General features: G+C 42.1%; 2 protein-coding genes across 7 annotated transcripts in view; both read left to right on the forward strand.

Moving 5' to 3' along the window:
• The first annotated feature begins 624 nt into the window (after window positions 1-624).
• Window positions 625-1757, forward strand: LOC146552717 (cytochrome c oxidase subunit 8A, mitochondrial-like). The gene is made up of 2 exons (XM_085258176.1): window positions 625-809; window positions 1536-1757. The coding sequence occupies exons 1-2, from the start codon at window positions 693-695 to the stop codon at window positions 1644-1646; spliced, it is 228 nt and encodes a 75-aa protein (XP_085114302.1). The 5' UTR covers window positions 625-692; the 3' UTR covers window positions 1647-1757.
• An 844-nt stretch (window positions 1758-2601) lies between these two features.
• The window catches only part of LOC146552718 (protein unc-79 homolog), a 32710-nt gene continuing 11470 nt past the window's right edge, over window positions 2602-23841 (forward strand). Inside the window, exons 1-29 of one of the 6 annotated variants that reach the window (XM_085257181.1) lie at window positions 2602-2803; window positions 4193-4313; window positions 7545-7858; window positions 8573-8743; window positions 8918-9013; window positions 9101-9156; window positions 9864-9993; window positions 10106-10170; window positions 11524-11612; window positions 12007-12047; window positions 12259-12287; window positions 13347-13576; window positions 13801-13972; window positions 14098-14328; window positions 14429-14619; window positions 14819-14942; window positions 15763-15903; window positions 17110-17325; window positions 17611-17838; window positions 18055-18196; window positions 18580-18659; window positions 18782-18930; window positions 19056-19213; window positions 20087-20268; window positions 20464-20665; window positions 20771-20956; window positions 21542-21610; window positions 23097-23434; window positions 23538-23720. In XM_085257181.1, coding sequence (XP_085113307.1) covers window positions 2782-2803; window positions 4193-4313; window positions 7545-7858; window positions 8573-8743; window positions 8918-9013; window positions 9101-9156; window positions 9864-9993; window positions 10106-10170; window positions 11524-11612; window positions 12007-12047; window positions 12259-12287; window positions 13347-13576; window positions 13801-13972; window positions 14098-14328; window positions 14429-14619; window positions 14819-14942; window positions 15763-15903; window positions 17110-17325; window positions 17611-17838; window positions 18055-18196; window positions 18580-18659; window positions 18782-18930; window positions 19056-19213; window positions 20087-20268; window positions 20464-20665; window positions 20771-20956; window positions 21542-21610; window positions 23097-23434; window positions 23538-23720 — 4356 coding nt within the window. In that variant the 5' untranslated portion in view covers window positions 2602-2781. The remainder of the gene's footprint in view (window positions 2804-4192; window positions 4314-7544; window positions 7859-8572; window positions 8744-8917; window positions 9014-9100; window positions 9157-9863; window positions 9994-10105; window positions 10171-11523; window positions 11613-12006; window positions 12048-12258; window positions 12288-13346; window positions 13577-13800; window positions 13973-14097; window positions 14329-14428; window positions 14620-14818; window positions 14943-15762; window positions 15904-17109; window positions 17326-17610; window positions 17839-18054; window positions 18197-18579; window positions 18660-18781; window positions 18931-19055; window positions 19214-20086; window positions 20269-20463; window positions 20666-20770; window positions 20957-21541; window positions 21611-23096; window positions 23435-23537; window positions 23721-23841) is intronic. The other 5 variants (XM_085257183.1, XM_085257182.1, XM_085257186.1 and 2 more) reach the window with 5 other exon arrangements.

Below are 23841 nucleotides of genomic sequence, written 5' to 3' on the forward strand. Positions count from 1 at the left end.
GGCTCTGCTAGTGATTTCTTCCTGTTTACAGGGAGGTTTCCCCTTCCCATGGTTGCAAAGTATGCGCTCATTGGGGGTGGCTTGAGGTTTTCTCCAATACTGTAGGAACTTTATCTTACAGTATAGAACACTTTCAGGTGATTATTGTGGTGAGCTGGTACTATATATATATAAACTTGAATTAAATTGAATGCTGTTGTTGTATTATCAATATTAATCAATATTTGTTACATGGATTATCAAAAATCCAGCAAATGCATATTACTTCTTCAGCACTCTGTGTCCTGTGTACTTTCTAGAGAGAAAAATGTTGTAAACAATTGCCAACAATTGATTGCTGTGTTCTTAATTTAGGACTTTGTGTGCTTAACTAACGACTGTTCAGCATTAAAAAAGACACCTTGTGTGCTCATTCAGGCTCGAAATCAGTGTTTTGTAACCAATATTTCCCCCTTTCAGTCCACTTTAATCTTCAGGCACACAACCAAGACCGAATTTGCTGTGATGAGAACTCATTCTGTATGTTTATACAAGTGTCTTTGGTCCATGGAAGTAACTCCTCCCTGGAAGAGTGATGGGAATTAGATAAAAGTACAGGCTATCTGTCAGTATCTCACAGGATGTGAGGAGAAGTTTCCAGAGACACATTTTTCTTCTGTGAACGAGATTTACTGTGAGCTGTCTCAAGAAAGATGTCCTTGCTTTTTAGGAGACCCACACTAACCAGGTTGCTGCTGCTGAAGAACATTAAGCAAAATCAGAGGTCAACCATCTGCAGCAAGCCACCCAAGGAAAAGATTGGGCCAGTGGTAGGACTGACTAACTTTTATTGTACTTGTAATTGAACAGGCAGACATCCTTGAATATCTACACTGTATAATGTCCTGCAACAAAAGCAAGAACTGCAGTAATATTTTTCCTGTACTGAATGGATGCTAAACCACAAGTAATGCCATTTTAGGGACTATGGTCTCATAAAAATGCAAACAATATAAAATAGTCAGTCATTGGAAGTCAATGTCTGTGATGGTTCAAATGCCCTTAATGCGAAGAATTCAAGCGAACTGCATTCCCCAGTCTGCAGAGTGGAAGAGATGTTTTATTCATTTGTTATTTATAAGTCTGCTCTGGCCTCTGTAAAGGGATCCTATGATGGAACTGCAGCATAGCAGGAAGTGTTTATGCCACTATAAATCTGTTGATCTGTCCTAAGGGACATCCATAGGGGCTTTTACAAAGCTCATCCCAGGTTAGGAATACCATGGTGGAGAGGTACAGAGAGAATATTATGGCAGGAAAATATAAGTGGGTGGTGGCGGTGAAGTTATATCACGCAGTGAGTCACTAAGACTGGGACCCTCTGTCGTGTTCATTGGTTTAGTCCTTTCTGTTCAACTTAACATATGAAAGAAGATATTTGAGAGCTCAAACACTAACACTGCATTGAATGTGTATTATAACCTTTCATGTAGATTACATTTGCAGTGTCTGTGAATAAAACACTCATGGTTATATTTTATTGGACTTTCTTACAGCAGTCTACCTTTGCCTTATGTGTGTTTGCTGTGACTCTCCTGGCCCCGGCTGGTTGGATCATGCATCATATCCCAGAATATCGAAGACAAGGCCAGAATACCTCAACATGATTGATTTCTACAGGAACTCTGCAGACAGACACCCAAGCAATGTCACTGTGTGAACCTCTCTCCACTGTGTAAAATCTCGTGAAAAAAAGTAAAACCTTTGTTAAATCTGAAGTCTGACTGAGCTATTTTCCTATATAAACAGTTACATATGATAACTATTGTGTATTTTATTTCTGAGATTATTGACTGTTTTGAGGGTGATATATAAAAAAAAGACAACATTTTTGCTTTAACACACTTTGAGGATATCATTTTCATCAGTTAGGAGTATAGACAAAATTCTTGGCAGAAACCATGATGGGAAGGGTCTGTCAGGACCTCAGACCGTAGGGTCTGTTTATCGTTCACTCCTGCATCTACTAGCGGAAGTGCCGCTTAAATGAGAAATGCTGCATTTAGACACAGGCTTAAGTATTCATACACATGCACATTTATAGCTCGAAAGTGTTATTGGATAACAATGTACTCTTTAAAGCGCCCAGCTGATAGTGGAGATTAATATTAATATTACTAAATATCAGTATAAAAATATTAGGACACGCTGCCAATCCACGGTGGCCAATATGCTGTATTTATATAAAATAGGGGAAAGAAAACCCACGATGTTTTCTCAAGGACATGTTTAAGAAGGTGTGACAACCATCTGTTGCATGTTTAGCATTTCATGCATTACAAATACACACATGTAAAGCATCACTGAGGCAAATAAGCGGAGGTGCTTAGTATTTCCCTCCTATAATCAGCTCAAACAGGGTTGTCGGAATTCTTGAATGACAATTTGTCAAAGCCGGATCAGTCCATTTGGAAAGGTGTGGTGTGTCACATATATGTCACCACCCATCTCTGCAACGAGAGAGCAAAATCCCCACCACCACCTCAAAAAATATATATAAAAACGATTTACAAAACAAGCCCTCCCTTTATTTCCGTTCAAAGATCGCAAAAGCGACCGAAGCACAGCTAAAACACCACAGCGTATAAATCCGTCGTGCAAAGTGGTACAATCAAGACGAGCCTGGGCTGCAAGGGGGCATAGTCACTTTTTCACGACTGAGGGAAACACAACGCCGGGAAGGGAAAAACCTATCAAAACAACTGACAGTCTGGGTTTTATGTTTCCCCAAGTGTCTGCGAAATGTCTACGAAGGCAGAGCAGTGTAAGTACGGCTGTGTGTATCCGTGCGTGCGTGTTTCTGTTTTGTCTTGTGAGGGGGCTGGAAACTGATTTTTTTTTTTTTTTTTTTGGTTTAACCAAGAAAGCGAACAAGGGGAGCTGTCCTTGGTGATGAAACCGCGGTTGCCAAGGCAGGTTGCAACACGTCCTCTCACTGCAGAGGATGGCTGGAGGTCTCAGTGCACACAGAGAGCCACTGAATCACCCTCTGTTTCTCTGCATGTTGATGGAACAATTCCATGTCCGAATCGCTCTGTGGTCCGATTTATTTATTTCTATTTTATTTGATTTTGATTGACGTGGCTGGCTGAGGCGCGTGGGAAAAGCGAAGTGTAATGTTGGTCTCAAGGTCGACCTGACAGGCTACTGAACAATATGGTGGCTTCATATTGATCAATCGTGGGGTCTGATCACACTATATTGACGTCTGTTGTTCATTCCACTTCGCTGGTTGTGAACAGGTGGACACCAGCCGCTGTCTTCTGTTTTTTTTATATTTTTTATTTTTTACCGTAAACAATAGATAAAAGACGGGGTCAAACTCAGTGTTAGGGGTTCCCAGCCCCATCAGCTGGTTAAAAGTTGGGTGTTGCTCCTGTTGTTTGGTAGACAGTAAGTGAGGGAATGAACAGAAAACGCTGAATCTGCTGTTGTGACTAACATATTATATATATATAACAATATTATTAAAAGGTTGAAAAATATTTTTTAAAAAAAAGTCCTATCTTTCCGAGGAGGTTTAATTTTATGATGAACCGGAAAGATGCTGTGCTTCAGTATTTATCGCAGCACATGCTTTGACCAGACAATCCTCCAAGCCTGCAGCTGTTATTTTTATTTTGGGGTTTGTCATTTACAGGTCAGGAAGGAAGCTAAACATTCCTGCCTAAAGTCACAGAAAATGGGTCAGCGATCACCCACTTCAACATATTTGAACTCCTAACAACAAACAGCACAGTCATATCTGAACCTACAGAGATTACTTCAATATAGTGCAGCCAGCTGGGCTCATTACAGAAATGTTCCTCTGTGTTGCTTCTTAAGCCCCCTTTCGTGTTCGCTATAACCACATTTTCCCAGCTTGTCTTGGGACTTGAACTGACAACCTTTCGTGTGTGAGCTTGTTTCTGTAAGCAGTAGGTTACTGCCTCCTCTAGGGCTTCCTGTGACCTGCTGCTATGACAAAAAAGGTCACCCAGTGAAGGCCAGAGACCCATGGGAAAACAGACTTTTTGTTTAACTTCATAGCTGAAGGATTCATGTTAAATGCTACCTAACAGCTTGTTCAGTTACATGATATATGGCTTTGCTGTCGTGCATCATATCTCACTAGTGTTGATTTGCTTGTTGCTCTGCTCTTTATTTTGTCCAGTTGCCTCTAAGATACGATACTTGCAAGAGTATCACAACCGTGTGCAACACAATATTTACCCAGTGCCCTCCGGAACAGACATTGCAAACACACTGAAATACTTTTCCCAAACCCTGCTCAGGTAAGTACCCTGCTCTGGAGCCACCAGGTGAAGTAAAGATTGTAGAATGTTTGATATTAGCTTCCTTCACAATCAGATGAGATTAATTACAGCAGGTCGCTCTGACACACTTTCTCAAAGGCATGACAGTGACACAATTCAATGTCTCGTATCAATTCATAATGTCAGCAAGAAGTTAGGGAAGTGGCCATCATGGCAGATGTTGCCTCGCCTCTTCTGCTCTGAAAGATACAGACTGTAGCAGATTTCCTGTGTAATTATGGTGTCGTCTTTTTAAGGCAGCTGCGGAGATAGATGGCTCAGTGATGTTTATTGATTCAGTGGTCGGTTGCTAGATGAACGCTTTCCTGAGGCGGTTTGCTGTGTCCTTCCCAGAGGGCCTGGAGTTCAGCTCCTCCGGCTATGCAGTTGCAGGGTCAGCCTGCTCTCTTGGGTGCTGTGAAGGGAACAGCCTGTTATTTCCTCTTCCAGCATAGGTCAAGTAGGCAGCCATTTTGAACACGTCTAATTTAATAGAGCACTATTTCCTCTTTTTTTTCCCTCTCTGTCCAGTTGGAGCTTCATTTTTCCAGACATGCTCTGCAGAGATAGGATATTTCTTGTGGTTCCAGTATTACTACCCGCCAGCTTCAGTGAGAACAGAGGCACTGTCTTTTCTTATTAGCTAATTTATATAAAAAAAAATGGTGGGCCTCACTTCTATCATTATTATCAGCTTAGGGTGCAATCTATTTGAGATTGGCTGCTGGCCTCAATTCTACACAACTCCTCAGCCATCCATAAGGATTATTCCTCTGCCGTGGTGCTCACAGAGTATCCTGGATACTCCATACTTTGCTGAAGGGCTGTCCTGAACCAGTCACTGGGGTGTTTCAAATGTAGCCTCTCAGGGCACAGATTGAGCGTGACAGGGGTGGCAACTCTGGGAATGGACATTAACTCGAGTGACGATTGTGCCTCTGCGGGGCAGTATCAAGCGAGCGAGAAAAGAGTCACTCAATATGATGCCACTGTTAACGGTTCTTTGATATTTTCCCGAAGCACAGTCTCTTAGCCTCAGATATGCAGAACAAAATCACTCTGCCCACCATTAGAGGAGTCTGGATTCCTCAGCGGGGACTCCAGGATTATCCATACACCTGTGCCTTCTGAAGCCCGGGGTGAAGAAATAGAAGAAAAAATCAAAAGGGAGAGAGAGTGGGAAAGTGGGAGTAGCGAGCCTTGAGAAGTGGAGCAGGCGTGTGTCATCTTCGCAGAAAAGAAATAGCCAAAGGAGGAGGTTGTTTGATTCATGCACAAATTTCAGGTCAGCTAGAGGGTTACGTTATCTCTTTACCATCAAGTTTTATACGCGTTCTTAAAGATGAGGCACGGCTTCGTCAGACTGAGCTCTCTGTATCAGTGAGCACTGACGTTGCAACAGACTGTTTAGCCATTATTTCAGACACAGCACAGTTGTTTCACTTCACACACCTGTCAACATGTTAATGCAGGAAACATGTGCTTTGAGTAACTGATACACACATGTAGTCCATGATTTTGCAACGACAGCGCAGGGTTTGACAGTAAATGTATGTCATGTGTCCGTATCAGTGCATTTTCTACATGTGTCGTTTGTAATTTTCTCGTGTCGTTTTGTGTGTATGTGTGCACATATGCGTGTGTCTTTGCGTGTATATGTTCAGTGTGCGCGCGTGTGTGTGTGAGCGCGTCTGATGTTTATGTCTATGTTCATTGTTCAAATTAATGATGTTTTCTATATGAAATATGGGCAGTGAAAAAGTCATACTCTGAGATACAGTCTTGTCGTTGTCTATAAGTCCTGTTTGAGTTTATGCTGTATAATAACACAGCTTTGATTACATAGTTTAATGAATCTACGCTGACTTAAATCCTACAGAGTATAACTTTGAGGGGATCAGTCACATGATGGTACCTTATACTGTTCTTATGCCATGTTAAAAATCTGAGAAAAAAAAAAGAAATCCCCTTTCTCACTTGCCATGTAACTCCAAATGCTGCAACTCTACTTTTTGAGTGACCTTTTAAAAAAAAAGAAGCCAAAAAAAAAGCAATACATCAACATTTATAATCTGGGCTCTCATGGTAAATCCCAATCATTTGCCTGATAGAACAGCTTAGCTCTTTAATAATGTGCAGTAAAAAAAAAGAAAGAAAAAAAAAGAAAGAAAAAGAGCAATGCTCTCTGGCCCTCCCCCTCCTCCCTCCTCCACCCTAGACGCTCCACACTCAACCCGACTAGTTTTTGCTTTTGTTTTTTGTTTTTCTCCTCTTTTAAATTGAATATGTCCACCACCTTTCCCCAGGGGACAGCAAACACAATTGTCCATCCTGCATTAGCTCACAAACATAATGCTACCAGTCATCTCCCCCGATACAACCTATTCCTTTGTCATTATAGTTTCTCCTCTACTGTAGATTAGTTGTTACATTTATTTTAGAAACCTGAATCCATATGCCTGTTGGATCTCATTATTTCTCCTGATGATACTGGTACAGTATCATAATGTATGCATACAGACATTATTTCTCTGGTGCAATAAACATGTGCTGTGGACCTAAGAGCACTTGATCTAACCTCACACACATGTTTATTACTGGCTGAAGCATGTTTCAAAAGTGTCACCTCTGTATTTTCCCGAACCAATTTGGTGTCACTCCCATCCTTGACAGCCCCACTAAAGACAAGGAAATTTCATTTGGAAAATATACTGTTATGGCTCATTGGCCTTTTTTTTTTGCATGGTAGCCACTGACCTTGCCGATTGGAAGATGGCAGCCATCGAGGGACAGCCGTTTGAGCTGTCCCTTTTTGGAGAAGTATGGGGTTGCCACTGAAAACATGCCATTTTTTATATTTTTGCTCCTTGTCACCAGATACGCATGAGATGCAGTGATCATTGCAGTTTGTGCTCATGTTTTTTTTGTTTGTTTTCCAAGGTGCAAAGATAGACAAAACGAGATAAATTCAATTAAAGTCACACGGAACAGACAGCGCAGGGAAAAATTGCCCGTGCCTGCAGTTATACAGTTAAATAGTGAGACACTGCATCCTATGTGGGGTTTATCTGGGTTTGTTTTTTTCTATTTACGCTGTCTCTGTAGTGCCATTTCAATGTAATGTGCTGTTTTTTTGTGTCTTTGTTGTCTCTTTTTTTCCCTTGTTCCCCTCTCCTACCTTCCCTCCCCTCCCCTCCCGCCCCGGAGCAGCATTCTGTCCCGCACAGGCAGGAAGGAGAACCAGGAAGCTTCCAATTTGGCCGTGCCCATGACCATGTGTCTTTTTCCTGTGCCATTCCCACTCACCCCATCTCTAAGACCACAAGTCAGTTCCATCAACCCTACAGTTACTCGCTCCCTCCTTTACAGCGTTCTGCGCGATGCCCCGTCAGACCGCGGGGGGCAGGGGCAGCAGAGTCGGGACGCTCAGCTCTCAGAGTACCCCTCTCTGGACTATCAGGGCCTCTATGTGACCCTCGTGACCCTGCTTGACCTCGTGCCCCTGCTGCAGCACGGTCAGCATGGTGAGTCAAGGCCCAGTGCACCACTGTTTGTCATCATCATCCCCGAACCGTCTGGCCTGCATGAAGCCACTGCTGCTTTTTGGCCTCTTTTGTAACGGGAGGAGAGAAGTCCTGCTGAGGATCTTGAGGGATGCATGGGGTGATTGGGAGCACGCTGGATCCTGTCAACTTAATCGTTCATAAGCCATTGGATACACCAGACATAGGCCTTCTCTTCTGTGTATCATACTTGACTGCATGTTTGTTATGCAAAGTGGGAGAAATGTTTTTACTTATGTTGTCATGTGCAAATATATAAGGGGAAACACACATAGGCAAGTGTAATGCTGTTTTAACACATCACAAACACATTAGAGAATGAGTTACATCCACACAGTTTTTCACAGCCAAGGCTGCATCACAGTCAGTGCTCTTACTTTTCATGAATATTTGACCATTGTTAAAAAACAGACAAACCCTCAAATGCATAAAAAATCATTTGCTTGACTAGATTTCTCTACTTTTCCTGAGGGTAAAGTTTACTTCAGTGGCTTTTAAAGAAGCTCACATTTCCAAGTATTATTTTTTTTCAGTTCTACTAATAAATAACTGAAATTTCATGAAATTTTGACATCTGTGGCTGCATACAGTATGCTAATACTGTATGTACAGCTGATTGAAGGAGTGTCTGTGTATCTCTCTTTGTCTTTTTTTGCATTTTCCCTTTCTTCTCAGACCTGGGACAATCCATTTTTTATACGACAACTTGCCTCCTGCCTTTTCTGAGCGATGATATTCTCAGCACTTTGCCCTATACTATGATTTCCACTTTAGCCACATTTCCCCCTTTCCTCCACAAAGACATCATTGAATACCTGAGCACCTCTTTCCTTCCCATGGCTATATGTGAGTATGACTTATCACAAGACAGTCATAATGAAACTGCTAAATGATATGTCTAGAAAGACAAGTAAAGGTTTAAGGCTTGCACATTCACTTGTCTCTCAACTATTGTACTGCAACAAACAAAAGAAGTGATCCTTCACATTATTGTTCTTTCCCTTCTTTGCCTGTGTATAGTGGGGTCCAGTAGGAAGGAGGGGGGAGTCCCAGCCTATGTCAATTTGTCTGCCTCATCTATGCTCATGATTGCAATGCAGTACACGTCAAATCCAGGTAAACAATCATATTCAAAGTATTAAGATATCCAAAGGCAACTGTAATAACTGCCTTTTAGTTAATCTGATCTCTGCTTCTTTCTAGTTTATCACTGTCAGCTGCTGGAATGTCTAATGAAGTACAAACAGGAAGTGTGGAAGGTATTTCTCCTTTTAGATACATAATGTAGATTTAAGAGTCTTTTATTTTTATCTGCAGAAATATGAAATGTACTGTGCCTAACAAAAAAGTGGCACTAAATATGAAGCTAACAAGCAGACCGTTCAGCTACATTAGCAAAAAGACTAGAGGCTGGAGAAAACAGTACCCACTAGTACTGAATAGTACTGAAAGAATACAATTACGATTTGCTTATCATGAGAAAAGCTAGCACAGATTTATCCTTGAACCACATCCTGTTTTTTTACATTCCAGGCCAGCTTTTTAAATTGCTTCTAGTCTTTTCTCTTTGCTAAGCTAATAGCACGTAGCTTCATATTTAACACACAGCTGGTATTGCTGTTGCATTAATATAACACAAACCCCTGCAGCTTAAAATAAATGAAAAGCTAAGAGATGAAGGCTGGGCTCCTCTACATAAGCTGCCTTTATAGGTTAAAAGTATCTCTGCTGGTAGTGGTATCAGCAATACTGGCCTTTATTTACTTGGTATCTCATTGATATCATAATTTGCAGCATTACACACCCCTGCTTGCTCCTGAATACGTTGCCTACTGGTTACTGTTTTTTACATTTTACTTTAAATTTAGATTTAGTCTTTACTATTTTACTTTGTCTGCATTCATATTCAAATGTACCTAAATATACCAGCACTTTCATGTACATATGATGTTTATCTTGTATGCAGGATCTGCTTTATGTCATATCCTATGGCCCATCCCAAGTTAAACCTCCAGCTGTGCAGATGCTGTTTCATTACTGGCCGAACCTGAAGCCACCAGGAGCCATCAGTGAATACAGAGGACTGCAGTACACAGGTCAGATTCTCTTTATGCCACATCTACTTCTTTACCAGACTTTAGACTTATCAAAGTGGTCACCTGTCAATTGTTTTTCTTATTTCTCTCTCTCTTCCATTTCCTGGTTCAGCCTGGAATCCCATCCACTGTCAACATATCGAATGCCACAATGCCATCAATAAACCTGCTGTTAAGGTGACTGCAATCTCAAAAATCATTAAAGCTTAAATATTTTATGCTTCTGGGATGCATAAATAGATAGTCTTCCCTTGAGAAATGAATGGGGTAAGCATAGGGGAAGGTCTTATATGGCCTTGCTTAGATTGCCATGTCCGATTCTAAGCTACTTTATATCAGCGATTGGTGCTGCTCTGCTTTGTCAGCCTTTACTCAGCTGTGCACAAACGGACAGAGTAGGAACAGGCGGGTAGAAAGGGGGTGGATTTCAATTACCAGAAGCAAAGAAGGGGGTATGGTGGGGGAAGGGGGGCTTTAATTGAAAGCGGTGACCCCATGCAGCCCTTGAGGATAGGGTGGCATCGAGTAAGCACAGTGAATTACAGTGCACCATCTGAACATTGAGGCCACGAGCACTGGTGTTTAGCACAGGGCCAGGCACAGGTTGCAAGACAGTGGAGCAGCATATGCACGCAGCCATCCACACAGAGGCGTGGGGACACAGGTAAAGGCGTCACATGATTTGTTGGGTGAGAGAGTAGCCTAGATATGTGACAGGGACACGTGGAAAATGTGAACTTCTTAAATTTACATCATATGTTATAAAATCGCTGTGCTTATAATTGACAAAATGCACTGGCCAGTTCATTAGGTGTACCTGTTAACAGCCAATCACATGGCAGCATCAACATTTATCTAGACACCTACTGAAGTTCAAACTGAGCATCAGAATGGGGAAAAAAAAGCGATTTGACTTTAATGTGGTTGTTGGTGTCAGACAGGTTGGTCTGCGTATCTCAGAAATTGCTTGTCTTCTTGCGTTTGCCTACACATGCGTCTCTCAGGTTTACAGAGAGTGGCCTGAAAAAAGAGAAAATGTGTGAAAATGCTTTGTTGATGTTAGAGGTCAGAGAAGTGCAACTACAGTCAGTGAAGATGGGATACAGTAGCAGAAGACCACACTGGATGTTCTTCCTGTCAGCTAAGAACAGGAAACTGAGACCACAATTCACCAAAATTGGATAACAGAAGATACCTGGTTGAGGAGCCTTCATTTTGCTGCTACATTCAGATGCTACGGTTAGAATACTTAGGTTAGAAGACTTATTTCAACAGCTCAGGCTGCAGGTGGTGGCACGCTTTGGGCCCGCTTAGTAACAACTGAGCATCGTTTGAATGCCAAGGTATACCTAACAAAGTGGTCAATGTGTGTAAAGTGTAAGTGTCCTATTATTTAGCTATTTGGAACCTAAGAAAACCTCATTACTTTTACTGTATTTCATCTTGGTTGCAAATAAAACATTGAATATAATGTGTTAATTTTTCAAATATCACCTCCATTATCTCAGACTAACTTTATTACTTTTGCAGATGTGTATAGATCCTACTCTTTCTGTGGCCTTGGGAGACAAGCCCCCTCCTCTTTATATATGTGAAGAGTGCAGCCAGAGGATAGCAGGGTACGCATCTGTTTCACCTCTTTCCTCCATCCCTCAATCCTCCCCCTCCTTGAGTGGGATGCTATTGCAAACAAACATCACCTACCGCCTCCCTCATTATTCCTCTTTGTAACCCAGGGGAAACACATTGGCATGGTTACATAATTCCCTTGTGCCAATAATGAGATCATCATTACAAAAAAGCACATCCACTTGTCTCTCTTTTTTTTTTTAGCGCAGAGACTATTATAATAAAATTGGCTTTTCAGGGTTTTTTTTTGTTATTGAGAAGATATTTTTGTGTTCCAGCTCTGTAAGGAAGCTGATACCGATGTGTATACACCAGTTGGAATGACTGTATTTATATCATACACATAAGTCATGCATTGTTAAATAATTTCTTCGACCTTTCCAGAGATCACGCTGAATGGCTTGTTGATGTACTCCTGCCCCAAGGTGAGCATTTACAGTCAAAAAGGTGCTGAGTAAAGATAAGATACGTATGCACTCTACAATAAAACCTTTATTAGCTGCTATGCGTTGTGTTCCAAGCTGCCATATATTTTATATTGAGGTTCTAATTTCCATGAAAATATAACCAATTTTCAAGACATACGTATGTTTTTTGCAAACAGTTGTATTTCAGTTATGTTTATTTTTCTTGCAGCAGAGATATCTGCCATTTGTCAAAAGAAGGTAAGACATTTACACTGCAGCATAATGACATTAACGGTGCTGTGTACTCTCAGTCATTGCCATTACTTATTAACCTGACTTCCTCACAATAATAAAAGTCTCCACAGCAAACAATACACTGGTAAAACATAGAGGACTTCCCTGACCTGTGAAAACATGAACTTAGATACACTTTATTTGTGATCCATAGTTAGCTCATTTATTTGTGAATCTGAATCTCCCCTGAGGAGTCCATTCACTGAAGCAGCTCAGTAAAGACCTTTCAAAATAACCTGTTGGGGCCTGATCTTTGTTTGCTGTTGCTGAGTGCTTCCTGCTTGTTTCCTGGGAGACACTGGGAAAACTGAGTGCGTGATGATGATCTCAGGTATTCCCGTCAGGTCAGCAGCTGCCTCTCTTTGTCCTCTGAAACAGCTGGCCTCCACCATGGTTTGCCCAGCCGTTTATAATTCACCACCTCCCTTTTGGAGCAGCTTTTGTTCCAATCATTCTCCAACTGAGATTTGTGCTAGCTCTTTCAGTGTTAGCTGAGACATATTACTCATAAATGAGGCATTACTTGTCATTTTAAAATAGCTACTTTTGAGTACATAATGATATCTAAGAGCCGTGATGCGAGAACAACAGTATGAGTATTATCAGAGTAGCATTTTTTTGTTGTTCAAAGCAACATGGATGAATAAGAGCACTCACCATCTGAGGCCAGATATGTTAATTTGATAGGGAGCAATTCATGCCTCTAATGGCACAAGATTAGAGACTGATCAGATTAGGGTGGCTCTCTAGTGCCATGCTTTTTATTTTTAGAAACCTGAGACACCGCGGGGACACATAAAGACTTGTTCTATTGCTTTAGATGTGGACAGATCCTTGTATCTTCGGAGAGAGTGATATTCATTATCAGAGTTGCCTTTGAGCCCTGAGAGATGTTTATTTTTAGACGATTGTCATCAGGCGTTATTGGAAGTGTTTTTTTTATTTTTCTATTATACAAGAATAGAAACAAACTGATTTCTCTTCCCTCTGCTCCCCCCCTTGTTTCTTGGCTTCAAACTGCAGAACTGTAGCTCTCATGTTAGAAGGGCTGTAGTCACCTGCTTTTCAGCCGGCTGCTGCGGGCGCCATGGCAACCGGCCTGTCCGCTACTGCAAGCGTTGCCATGTCAACCACCACAGCAGCGAGGTGGGGGCTGCGGCGGAGACCCATCTGTACCAGACCTCGCCCCCTCCCATCAACACCCGTGAGTGCGGAGCAGAGGAGCTAGTGTGCACCGTGGAAGCCGTTATCAGGTACATGCACGGTGTTACAGAGCATATAGTTGTGACTCTGTGAAGCACACTTCAAGACAAATATAAAGACAACAATGCTGCCTCAGTTCAGATTAAACAAATAACAAAAACAAACGAAAAAAAGTGAGATTTTCTCCTCTGCTCTTTCTCCTTTGCTCTATCTCACATATGACCTTCTCTCTGTGCCCTCTCAAATCCCTCTCTTATCCTGTGTATACCTCCAGCCTCCTAAAAGAGGCAGAAATTCATGCAGAGCAGCGTGAGTTTGAGTTGAATCGGCGTCGTCAGATGGGCCTGTCTGCCTCCCACCACTCTCTGGACAACATTGAGTTTGATAACAAAGAGGATGACCAGCATGACCAGCGCCTTCTAAGTCAGTTTGGCATCTGGTTCCTGGTGCGTAATCACAGGGTGTCGCTGTATCTGTCAGTAACAGGGAGCAGGCAAAAACGATGTGTATGGCACATTGCCTCTCATCACTTCTCTTTTCAATTTCCGAGTTTCTTTGTTCACATCTGCAGGTAAGTCTGTGCACACCCAATGAGAACACGCCCACAGAGAGTCTGGCTCGGCTGGTCAGCATGGTCTTCCAGTGGTTTCACTCCACCGCCTACATGATGGACGACGAAGTCGGAAGCCTAGTGGAGAAGTTGAAGCCCCAGTTTGTCACAAAGTGGCTAAAGACAGTGTGTGAAGTGCGCTTTGATGTCATGGTCATGTGCCTGCTGCCCAAACCTGTAGAATTTGCAAGGGTAAGATATTACAGCGTCATCATAAGATCATAGGATTTTAATACCTTACATGAAGGAGAGTTTTCACTGGTCTAAACTGGTCTATGCACATTTTTCTCAGGTGGGCGGTTACTGGGATAAGTCATGTAGCACAGTGACACAGCTGAAAGAGGGTCTGAACCGCATCCTGTGTCTAATACCTTACAACGTCATTAGTCAGCCACTGTGGGAGTGCTTTATGCCTGAGTGGCTGGAGGCCATCCGTACTGAGGTGCCCGACAACCAGCTCAAAGAGTTCCGGGAAGTGCTCAGGTATATCCATCTCCCTTAACTGTTCATGGCATATATTGCATACAGTGGGCAGAGATGCTTGCAGTAAAATTGCAGCACAATAATAATAATTTTAAAAAAAACTTAAAATATTACAAGTTAGCATCACTCATTGTGTAACAGTATCAAAGGATCGCTATGTGGATGAATTTATATGGTACTGCTGTTATTCTATTCACAGCAAGATGTTTGATATTGAGCTGTGCCCACTTCCCTTCTCTATGGAGGAAATGTTTGGCTTCATCAGCTGCAGATTCTCTGGCTACCCCGCGTCTGTGCAAGAGCAGGCTCTGCTGTGGCTTCATGTAAGCATGCACACACAAACACACGAAAGCACACAGAAACACGCCGTCCTGTGTCAAGTTCTCATCCCGCCGTTCTATCCACAGTGAGTGTGAATTGCACAGGTTGTCGTAGAGTGCGAGAGTCTGGGCAGGGGCCCTGCTGAATATGGATCTGGGTCACAGAATGAGACGGATGGAGATAGGAGGGATTTAGCCTTTCATCCCATATGCACTCACAGCTTGCCGCCCTGTATACATGGATCAATTTCAAGTTTTCTCTCACAACTGTGATCAAGAGATTGTATTAATTTAGCTGGAGTAAATAGGTCACGTTCACAGCAAATACAGAAGTTGAGCTTCAGTTTAATGTTTTCTCGGCATGTGGTGTGATAAAGTCACACAGGCAGCAGTCTAATTTTCTGCCAAATACGGAGCTTTTATATTACTAGCCAAAGTTTTTAAGGTATTAACTGACGCCGCCCAGTATTCCCAAAAAATAGACTAGAGTTATAAACATGCATGCATTCAAAATAACTGTAATGCAGACATGTACAAGTGTATGGTTTTAAGGATGACAAAAAGTAATAACACTAAATCTATTTACTTTGTGAGAAGTATATTAACCTTGTGATGCCTTCTAACACTAACCCTATGTTTTGGAGAAAAGGAAAAAATCCTGTGTGTTAGTTGAATGGCTGTTTGTCTCCAGAACTATTTATAGAATTGATACCATAGGGTTCAGGTTATGGTTATCACCGACTGATTGGTTTATGATTTAGACCACACAAGTAGCAAGTATAAATAAATGATCCACATTTTTGTGTGTCTCGTTGGAGCTCAGGTGCTGTCGGAGCTGGACATCGTGGTGCCTCTTCAGCTGCTGATTGGGATGTTCTCCGATGGAGTGAACTCTTTGAAGGAACTGGCCAATCAGAGGAAGGCACGCGCGTCAGATCTGACTGGCAACACTGGAGCTCGTAGGGTGAGGAGGACCGCAATGCTAAAAATACTCCTAAGAATAAGACAAAAGACATCAATCCCCATTTTCAGCCTTTTGTTGCCATTCATTTCAGTGGCTGTTGACAACAACACAGATCAGAACACATCACCTCACTGTGCTCAGATCATCAGCTGAATAGCTATTATTAGGGCTTTGTCTGTCGATGTGTTTTTTGAATTAGGGGTGTACACGTTTCTATTCTTCTTGGTTCTATTTCCCACTGTTCATTTTGGAATAGACTGTATGTTACCATGGCAACCATCAATATCTAAATATAGCTCTCTTCAAGGGATTAATTGAATTTGGCTGTAATATAAATTTATGTTCAGAGACACCCACACATCCGCACAGATGGCTCCAGATTAAGTCGACATGCAGCTGATCCTGCTGTATTACTTCACGTTTAACTTTAGGAGATGTAAACATGCTTTGTGAGATTTGCTGTCATACCTTGCTTTTTGTCAGGATGGTGTTTGCTGTACACAGCGAACACAGCTTGCTGTAGCACTTGTTAAACAGAGGGCAGGTCAGGCTGCTGAGGGCAGCTTGTGCATGGAGCATGAGCTGGTGTGCCTGAGTTACGAGAAGATATATCATTTGTACTGTTAAAGAGAATACACTAGGAGTCAGTTTACAAGGTTTCATGATGCCATTGTGTATGAGATTGAGTGAACAGTCTGGCAGATTTTATATACTTGCGTGAGCTCGATTAGTGAATGGCTCCCAGTTGTGCAGATGAGGCATTAAAGTAAGAGAGTTGGAGCACCACACTCTGGCAGAAACACATAAACACACACAGAGAGGGAGCTGACAACATTAGAAGTGACGAAGATGGACATAAACACAGAGACATCAGGAATGAGGAGAAGGCGTAGCTTCGAGCACGGCGTAATTGTTGTATAAAAGCCGCAAATGCTCAGTTTAGAATATTTTGACAGCTTTTTTTCAAATATTTGCAAGCATTGCCTTTTTATTACTTAGAATATATCTTTTATTTACACTTTTGTTTGTGGACCACATAATAAAATGTAACATAACATAATGAAAAAGGTATGTGATGCATATTGATATATACAAGTCTAACTGACATTTACAGCCTCGCAACGCTTTCTGTCTCATTTTAACGTGACCCTAACAGCTGAAGAGAAACACATATTTCAGTTTAATGACTATTCTCCTTTCTCACAGGTGAGTGTGGTGTCAGATCCAGGACGTCGAGGCCAGCACAACACTCTCAGCCCTTTTCCCAGCCCCTTCCGGAGCCCCTTCCGCAGCCCTCTTCGCTGCAGCCCTTTTAAAAACCTGGGTCATGCCGCTGGTCACTGCGCCCTGGACCTGGACTGTGATGACGATGACATGAACCTTGGCTGTTTCATTCTGATGTTTGACCTCATCTTAAAGCAGGTGACCACCTTCCTGATGAAAACCTATAATTGTGATTAAAGTTCTGTCTCTGATGCTTCTCTTTTGTGTGTCCTCATGTTATAAACCTTCTTATTGTACAGCCATTCTCACATTATACAGTCTAGTTTAAGCGAGTCACTCTTCTCAGTCATTCATGTAGAGAAAAATGACACATACACACTATACAATGATAATAATACCCACCGGTGGGATCTTGAGATTTGTGTGTCGTGCTCTAATTTTTGTTCCTCTATTTTTATGGTCGTCTCCCCCCCGCTGTCCCAGATGGAGCTCCAGGATGACGGTGTGATGCTGGGTCTAGACAGCAGCCTGGGGAAGGATATCGTGGGCATCATCAACAATGTCTTCCAGGCCCCGTGGGGTGGCTCACACACCTGCCAGAAGGATGAGAAGGCCCTAGAGTGCAGCCTGTGCCAATCCAGCATCCTGTGTTACCAGCTGGGCTGTGAGCTCCTGGAGAGGCTGACCCCCCGGGACGAGATACGCCTGGTGGTGAGACACACAGCATGCATTTTTATGCATCAACTTTGAATTAACCTTGTGCATTTGGCAGGCAGGGCTTTGGAATGAGTGCATGTAGCTCCACGTGTCCCAAACCACAGCGCCAAAAACAACACTGTGTCAAATTGTGCTACCTTTGTTTTGGAGTAAACACACAACATAAAGCATGCCTTTCACTCAGCTCCAACAAGTCTCATTCCTCCACAGGAGCCCACAGATTGTTTGGAGGAAACCTTGCTTACCCCTCCACCAGATTTCTCCATCGGGGTGGAGAATGAAAGCAAGGAAGGAGACAACCCGAGTGGCACGCACACCGACAACCCCAGCAGCCAATCTCCTGATCACGCAGGTGTGTATCGATCAGTTCTGCTTAAAACTTGATGTTTAAATTAATAATACCTGCCAGATGAATACCAATCATCCTTTAAGGTCTAACTGGACTTTAACTTAACTGGATTTTGGACTTGATGTATATCTAAGCTAGTTGACGCTTGTGACTTTTGACTTCTACTAATACAGTTTAGCAGTTTAACAGTTTGATACCAAATCTGAGAAACAGTGATATACATGAAGCCATAGAAAATTTCAGAAACCCAGTGAGATATTGTGAGTATGCAGGAAGGCTTGGTAGATATTGTTTTTGATGGACAGAACAGGATGAGCTATTTCCTTGTTTTTTGCCACAGTACAGGCAAAATTAAAAGTTCAATTGTTTTTTCTCTTTCTTTCCAGCAATGAAGAATAACTCTGATAAGAAGTTCTCCTACCAGCAGCTCCCTGTGTCTTTGAAGCTCATATACACCATTCTGCAGGTGCTTGGTCTGAATAACTGCATATCAAATCAAAGACTAGAGGCATTCAAAAATGTTTCTTTCGATTTATTTGAGTGCATATGTGTTACACTGCGAGTCACACACGTCTTCTGCATTTTCAGGAAATGTCAAAGTTTGAGGAGCCTGATATTTTGTTCAACATGCTGAACTGCCTGAAGATCCTGTGTCTTCACGGAGAGTGTTTATACCTCGCCTGTAAGGATCACCCGCAGTTTCTGGCTTACATCCAGGAGAAGATGCTCATCCCTTGGTGTGTCCAGAGAACACTCCTCCTCATGCAGAAAAAACACTGAACTCATGCATGCTTTTGTTTACAGCTTTTAATTGTGCTAACTCCTTAAGTGACATTTGTGCTTCTGTCTCTTCTGTTTTCAGTCTGTGGTCGATGCTGAAATCAGAGTTTTGCCAGCTGGCTTCGTTGGCCGTGCCGCAGCTTCTCCACGCCCTGTCTTTGTCACACGGGGCAGACATCTTTTGGAATCTCATCAACACAAACTTCAACAGCAAAGACTGGAAAATACGATTTGAAGCCGGTGAGTCATAAAGTAACAGCGTTAAATTTCAGACTCCGTGTCTTCCTAGGATGGTCGCAGACAGTTTGCGGCTTCATGTGCAGATATGATCATCAAAAATGGATATCTTTGGCTTAATGGTTTGTCTTTGTGGTTGCGATTGTAAATGATGAGGATCGCCAGGAAGAGGAGAGGAGGATCTGCTTATATAATAGGCTTCCCAAACCACTGCCTGCCCACATCTCCCCTATGTGTTGCCATGGTTACCTTGGTACAGGCAGCAAAGAGGAATTGTGGGATTAATGAGGGGTTTTTTCACATTGTGATTAGCAGAGAGGAGCTATTTGCTCTGTCCAAGTAGTGAACTGATGCATCACAATGTCAGCTTGCGATGCTGTTGATCTGTGTCATGACCAATGAGCACTTCTAATGTTATTATATCCATTTAGTAGGGTAGAAATATTGGTATAAATCTACACATGCATGTAATATATTCCTAAATGAAGTCAACTAGTGTTCTGACTCACTGCACGGTCCCACACTCGCCCACACCGACACCTAGCACTCAACACCACATTGGCTAAGAGCTCATGGGTATAAGAGTGCAGCGTCTATTTTTAGATTTTAATCTGAGGAATGATAAGTAAATCACTTTATTTATTGAAAGCATCGCCTTTGCTAAAAAAAAGAAGCATTTGGTTTTACCACCACATTGTGCGAAGACAAATATTTAGTAAAACATTAACTCATCTCAGTCATCTTCCTCTGTGACCTCTGGGCTGATTCTGTTTATTGAATCATGGAATTATATGAAGACATCTGGCAGCTCACTTGCTCCGTCTTTGTCTGCAGCAGTAATTCATTTCTTTCTCTATTCTCACGAAATCCTCTCAGTCGAGAAGGTAGCAGTGCTGTGTCGTTTCCTGGACATTGGTGCAGTGACAAAAAACCACTTACTGAAGTATGCCTTGGCTCACGCTTTCTGTTGCTTCCTGGCCTCTGTGGAGGATGTCAACCCTGCTGTGGCCACCAGGGCCAGGCTGCTACTGGACACAATCAAGAGGCCATCCCTTCAGGTACTTTGCTCTTGTTTTTAGCAACAAAATTTCTGTTTATTTTTCGCGTGAAGGATAAATAAATTAAGCATTCTCACTAAGACAGGGTGTGTTGGTGTGCATTTAATTATAGTTTTGGTATTTATGTGTTGAAAGCTGTAAATTTTATTTATGGATTTTCTATGTAAAGGGATTGTACTTGTTGTGCATTTTTAGGGCTTATGCCTGTGTCTGGATTTCCAATTTGACACTGTGGTGAGAGATCGTCCCATTATTCTCAGTAAACTCCTACTCCTGCACTTTCTGAAGAAAGATATCCCCGCGCTTAGTTGGGAGTTTTTCGTCAACCGTTTTGAAACATTATCTCTGGAGGCTCAGCTGCACCTGGACTGCAACAAAGAGTTTCCCTTCCCTACTAGTATGTATCTGCCATGTCCCCATCCAGATGTTTTACACCTGTAAGAGAAGATTTACAACTTAACAGTGCTTCAAGTAAGCTTTGCAATCCTTGTTTCTTTGACAGCTATTACAGCTGTACGAACCAATGTAGCTAACCTCAGTGATACAGCAATGTGGAAGATACGACGGGCCCGTTTCGCGAGGAATCAGCAGAAGAGTGTGCGCTCCCTCCGTGACAGTGTAAAAGGAGGCACGGACGCCCAGTCTAAAAGAGCCTTTTCACTCCCTGAGTCACTGAGCAACCGACTACGTGAGTAGAAGACATCAGCTGTCAGGCTGTCAGTCTTATTTCTAACCTGTCTCAAAAAGTCTGTTGTTAAAAAGTGTTTGCAAATAGCATTTGAGACTTTTTTAAGTGCTTTGGCTCACATGCTATGACATAGAAGTCTATAAAAAAACAACTTTCTATTTGGAAAATGACCTGCCATTATAGATTCTGTCACAAAGTGATGATCATTGCCTTTAAAAAAAAAAAAAGAATCCTTTTCTATTTGCAAATACTGTTTGACCAAGGTCCTGTTCCATTTTCCTAATGTTTCTCTCCTCACTTATATGTTCCCGACGCTCATTTCACTTAAATGTTTTATCTGTGGCTCTCCACAGAAGGCTGTCTGAGTTTCTGAGATACTCGTGCTGCCTTCAAACACAGGTTTATCTGGTTGATCCAAATGCCCTCAATCTTTATAACATTTGGATTTCACGCCCTTTAAATCAAAAGTATACGCGTCTCTTTGTGTGCGCATATGTGTTGGAAGATGATGAAGCTCAGACATGTGTCCTGTGCTACCTCCCATGTACGCTCTCCTAAATCTTGCTCTTCATATGTGGTTTTTAGCTCTAAGGCTTAGGAGGCAAGAGCTCTCTGCCCCGACACTGGGAGATATGATAGAGAAAGTCCTGCCAGGTAAATAACATTCCAAGTCTTCATCATATTGGAGAAAAAGTACAGTAAGACTTTCATGAAAACTATGTTCAAATATTAAATATTTAGTATTATACAGTATTATTGAAAATTCTCAACACAACCCTCATTTCCTTGTATTTTGCTTCTAAGGACCTGGACGGTCAATAATTTTTTAAAGTGCTCTTGAGCAATAGTTCTCCGGGCTTTCTGAAGGTCTTTCAAACGTTTGCTTTGAAAGATCTTTTACTCATTACCCTTGTACACGGCCATTTTTAGATGAATGTTTAGTTTTTTTATATACAGTATGTTAAGCCACGTAACAATGATCTATGAATCATTCAAGCATAAAAAAGACATGATGAACTAGTGTTGTGTCTACACATAACCAACAAATTAGCAAAGAACCAATTTTAAATTCTATCTTTAGGCACTTTGTTACCTGTAGCCTGGTGCAAAAACACCTAATTTGTTCCTATTTCTTTAGTTTAAACATGCAGAAAAGACTTGTTTAACTATGAGTAACTATGCCAAATTACACAAGAAGTGGATTTAGAATCAGTAGCAACGACTTATGGAGTGATGAATCCTTAACATGGTGAACATCTGTGGAGGAGGCGGGAGAGAGGTACAAGAGCCATCTGTAAAACATGGTGCCCTGTCATGGCTTGGGGTTCTATTTCAGCCAGTGGCGTTAGGGATCTTGTCAAAATTGATGGAATTATGAACACAGAAAAGTGTTGTCAGATTTGGATGCTCTGGAAAGCATCTGATTGGCAGCTTTATTTTCTGCATGGCGGTGATCCCAAAGATATTTGCAGTGCCGTAAAAGCATACCTGCATAGAAAAAACACACACAGTGGAACACATCCTGGACTTCAACATTATTGAAACGGTGTGGCATCATCTTGACAGAGAATGAAACAAAAGGCAGCCAACATCCAAAGAAGAGCTTTGAATGTCCTTCAAGAAGCCCGGAGAACTATTTGTGAAGACTACTTAAAACTTCCATAAGAGAGTTTAGACTGTGGTGGAGAATAAAGGTGGTCATACCAAATATTGAATTTCAAGCTTGTTAGAGTTTGACAAACTTTATTTCCATCTATATGACTTCACATATTTCAATAAGTCACTGTGCCTATTTTCTTTGCAAAATATAAAGAAATGAGCGGTGGCTGAAGAGTTTTGCACTTTATTGTACATAAAAAATAATGTTTGGTCTATAGTGGCAGTCATTGTTCTTTCATCCTACTTTCTGGGCTAAAGCAATCCTGACACGGAACGAAAAACTAGACAGTCTGTTGTGCGTTTACCCCATTTACATATTCCATGAACACATTGTAGTGATGTATGTATACAGCATGATAATGGCTCCAACTCTCTTGGCAGAGAAATGGACAGGATGAGCTGACACCCCTCCACCTCTGTGTTGTTATCCTCCCTGCTACCGCACCCCTACCCTCTCCCCATCTTATCGCCCTGTCTGCAGCACGTTTTCTCCCGCACTTTAACCCTGACGCTTCAGCCCCTCTTGCAGGCCAGACCCCTTCTCCCGAGGACGACACCATCATCAGAGACCTGCTCCCTGAGAACGCTGGCGTCGATCACCAGACGGTTCACCAGCTGATCATGGTCCTCATGAAATTTATGGCCAAAGACCAAAGCAGTGCTGAGGCAGATATTGGTAGTGCCAAGGCTTTCAACACAGTGAAGCGTCATCTGTATGTGCTGCTGGGGTATGATCAACAGGAAGGCTGTTTCATGATTGCACCTCAGAAGATGCGCACCTCCACCTGCTTCAACGCCTTCATCGCTGGCATTGCACAAGTAACTGAAATATAATCAAATATTTGCACCTGCATATTAGGCTTATTGCGAAAGAGTACCTGAACGTCGCAACTGCCAGTGAATTTAACTTATTTGCTCACAGGTACTGGACTACAATATCGGTTTGGGAAAGCAGCTGCTCCCTCTTGTGGTCCAGGTGTTGAAGTACTGCACGTGTCCCCAGCTGAGGCACTATTTTCAGCAGCCTCCTCGTTGCTCCCTGTGGGCCCTTAAACCACACATTCGGCAGATGTGGCTCAAAGCACTTCTTGTTATCCTTTACAAGGTACTTAATATTTTTTATTGCATGAATAACTGTACATTGAGTCTGCTACATAATGCCACCTAACCTCTAAGATATTTATTTTTATGTTTTCGTGACATATTTTCTTCAATCTTTTGTACAA

This window comes from Mchenga conophoros, linkage group LG19, assembly GCF_057382185.1.
Source record: "Mchenga conophoros isolate Kocher_MC1m ecotype Shallow Benthic linkage group LG19, M_conophoros_male_GT1.1, whole genome shotgun sequence".
Lineage (NCBI taxonomy): Eukaryota > Metazoa > Chordata > Actinopteri > Cichliformes > Cichlidae > Mchenga > Mchenga conophoros.

Excerpts from the sequence above, each read along its gene's own strand:
- LOC146552717 (XM_085258176.1), top strand. The coding sequence starts at position 693 with ATGTCCTTGCTTTTTAGGAGACCCACACTAACCAGGTTGCTGCTGCTG. Across the intron at positions 810-1,535 it reads AGGAAAAGATTGGGCCAGTG|CAGTCTACCTTTGCCTTATG; the intron begins GTAGGACTGACT and ends ACTTTCTTACAG.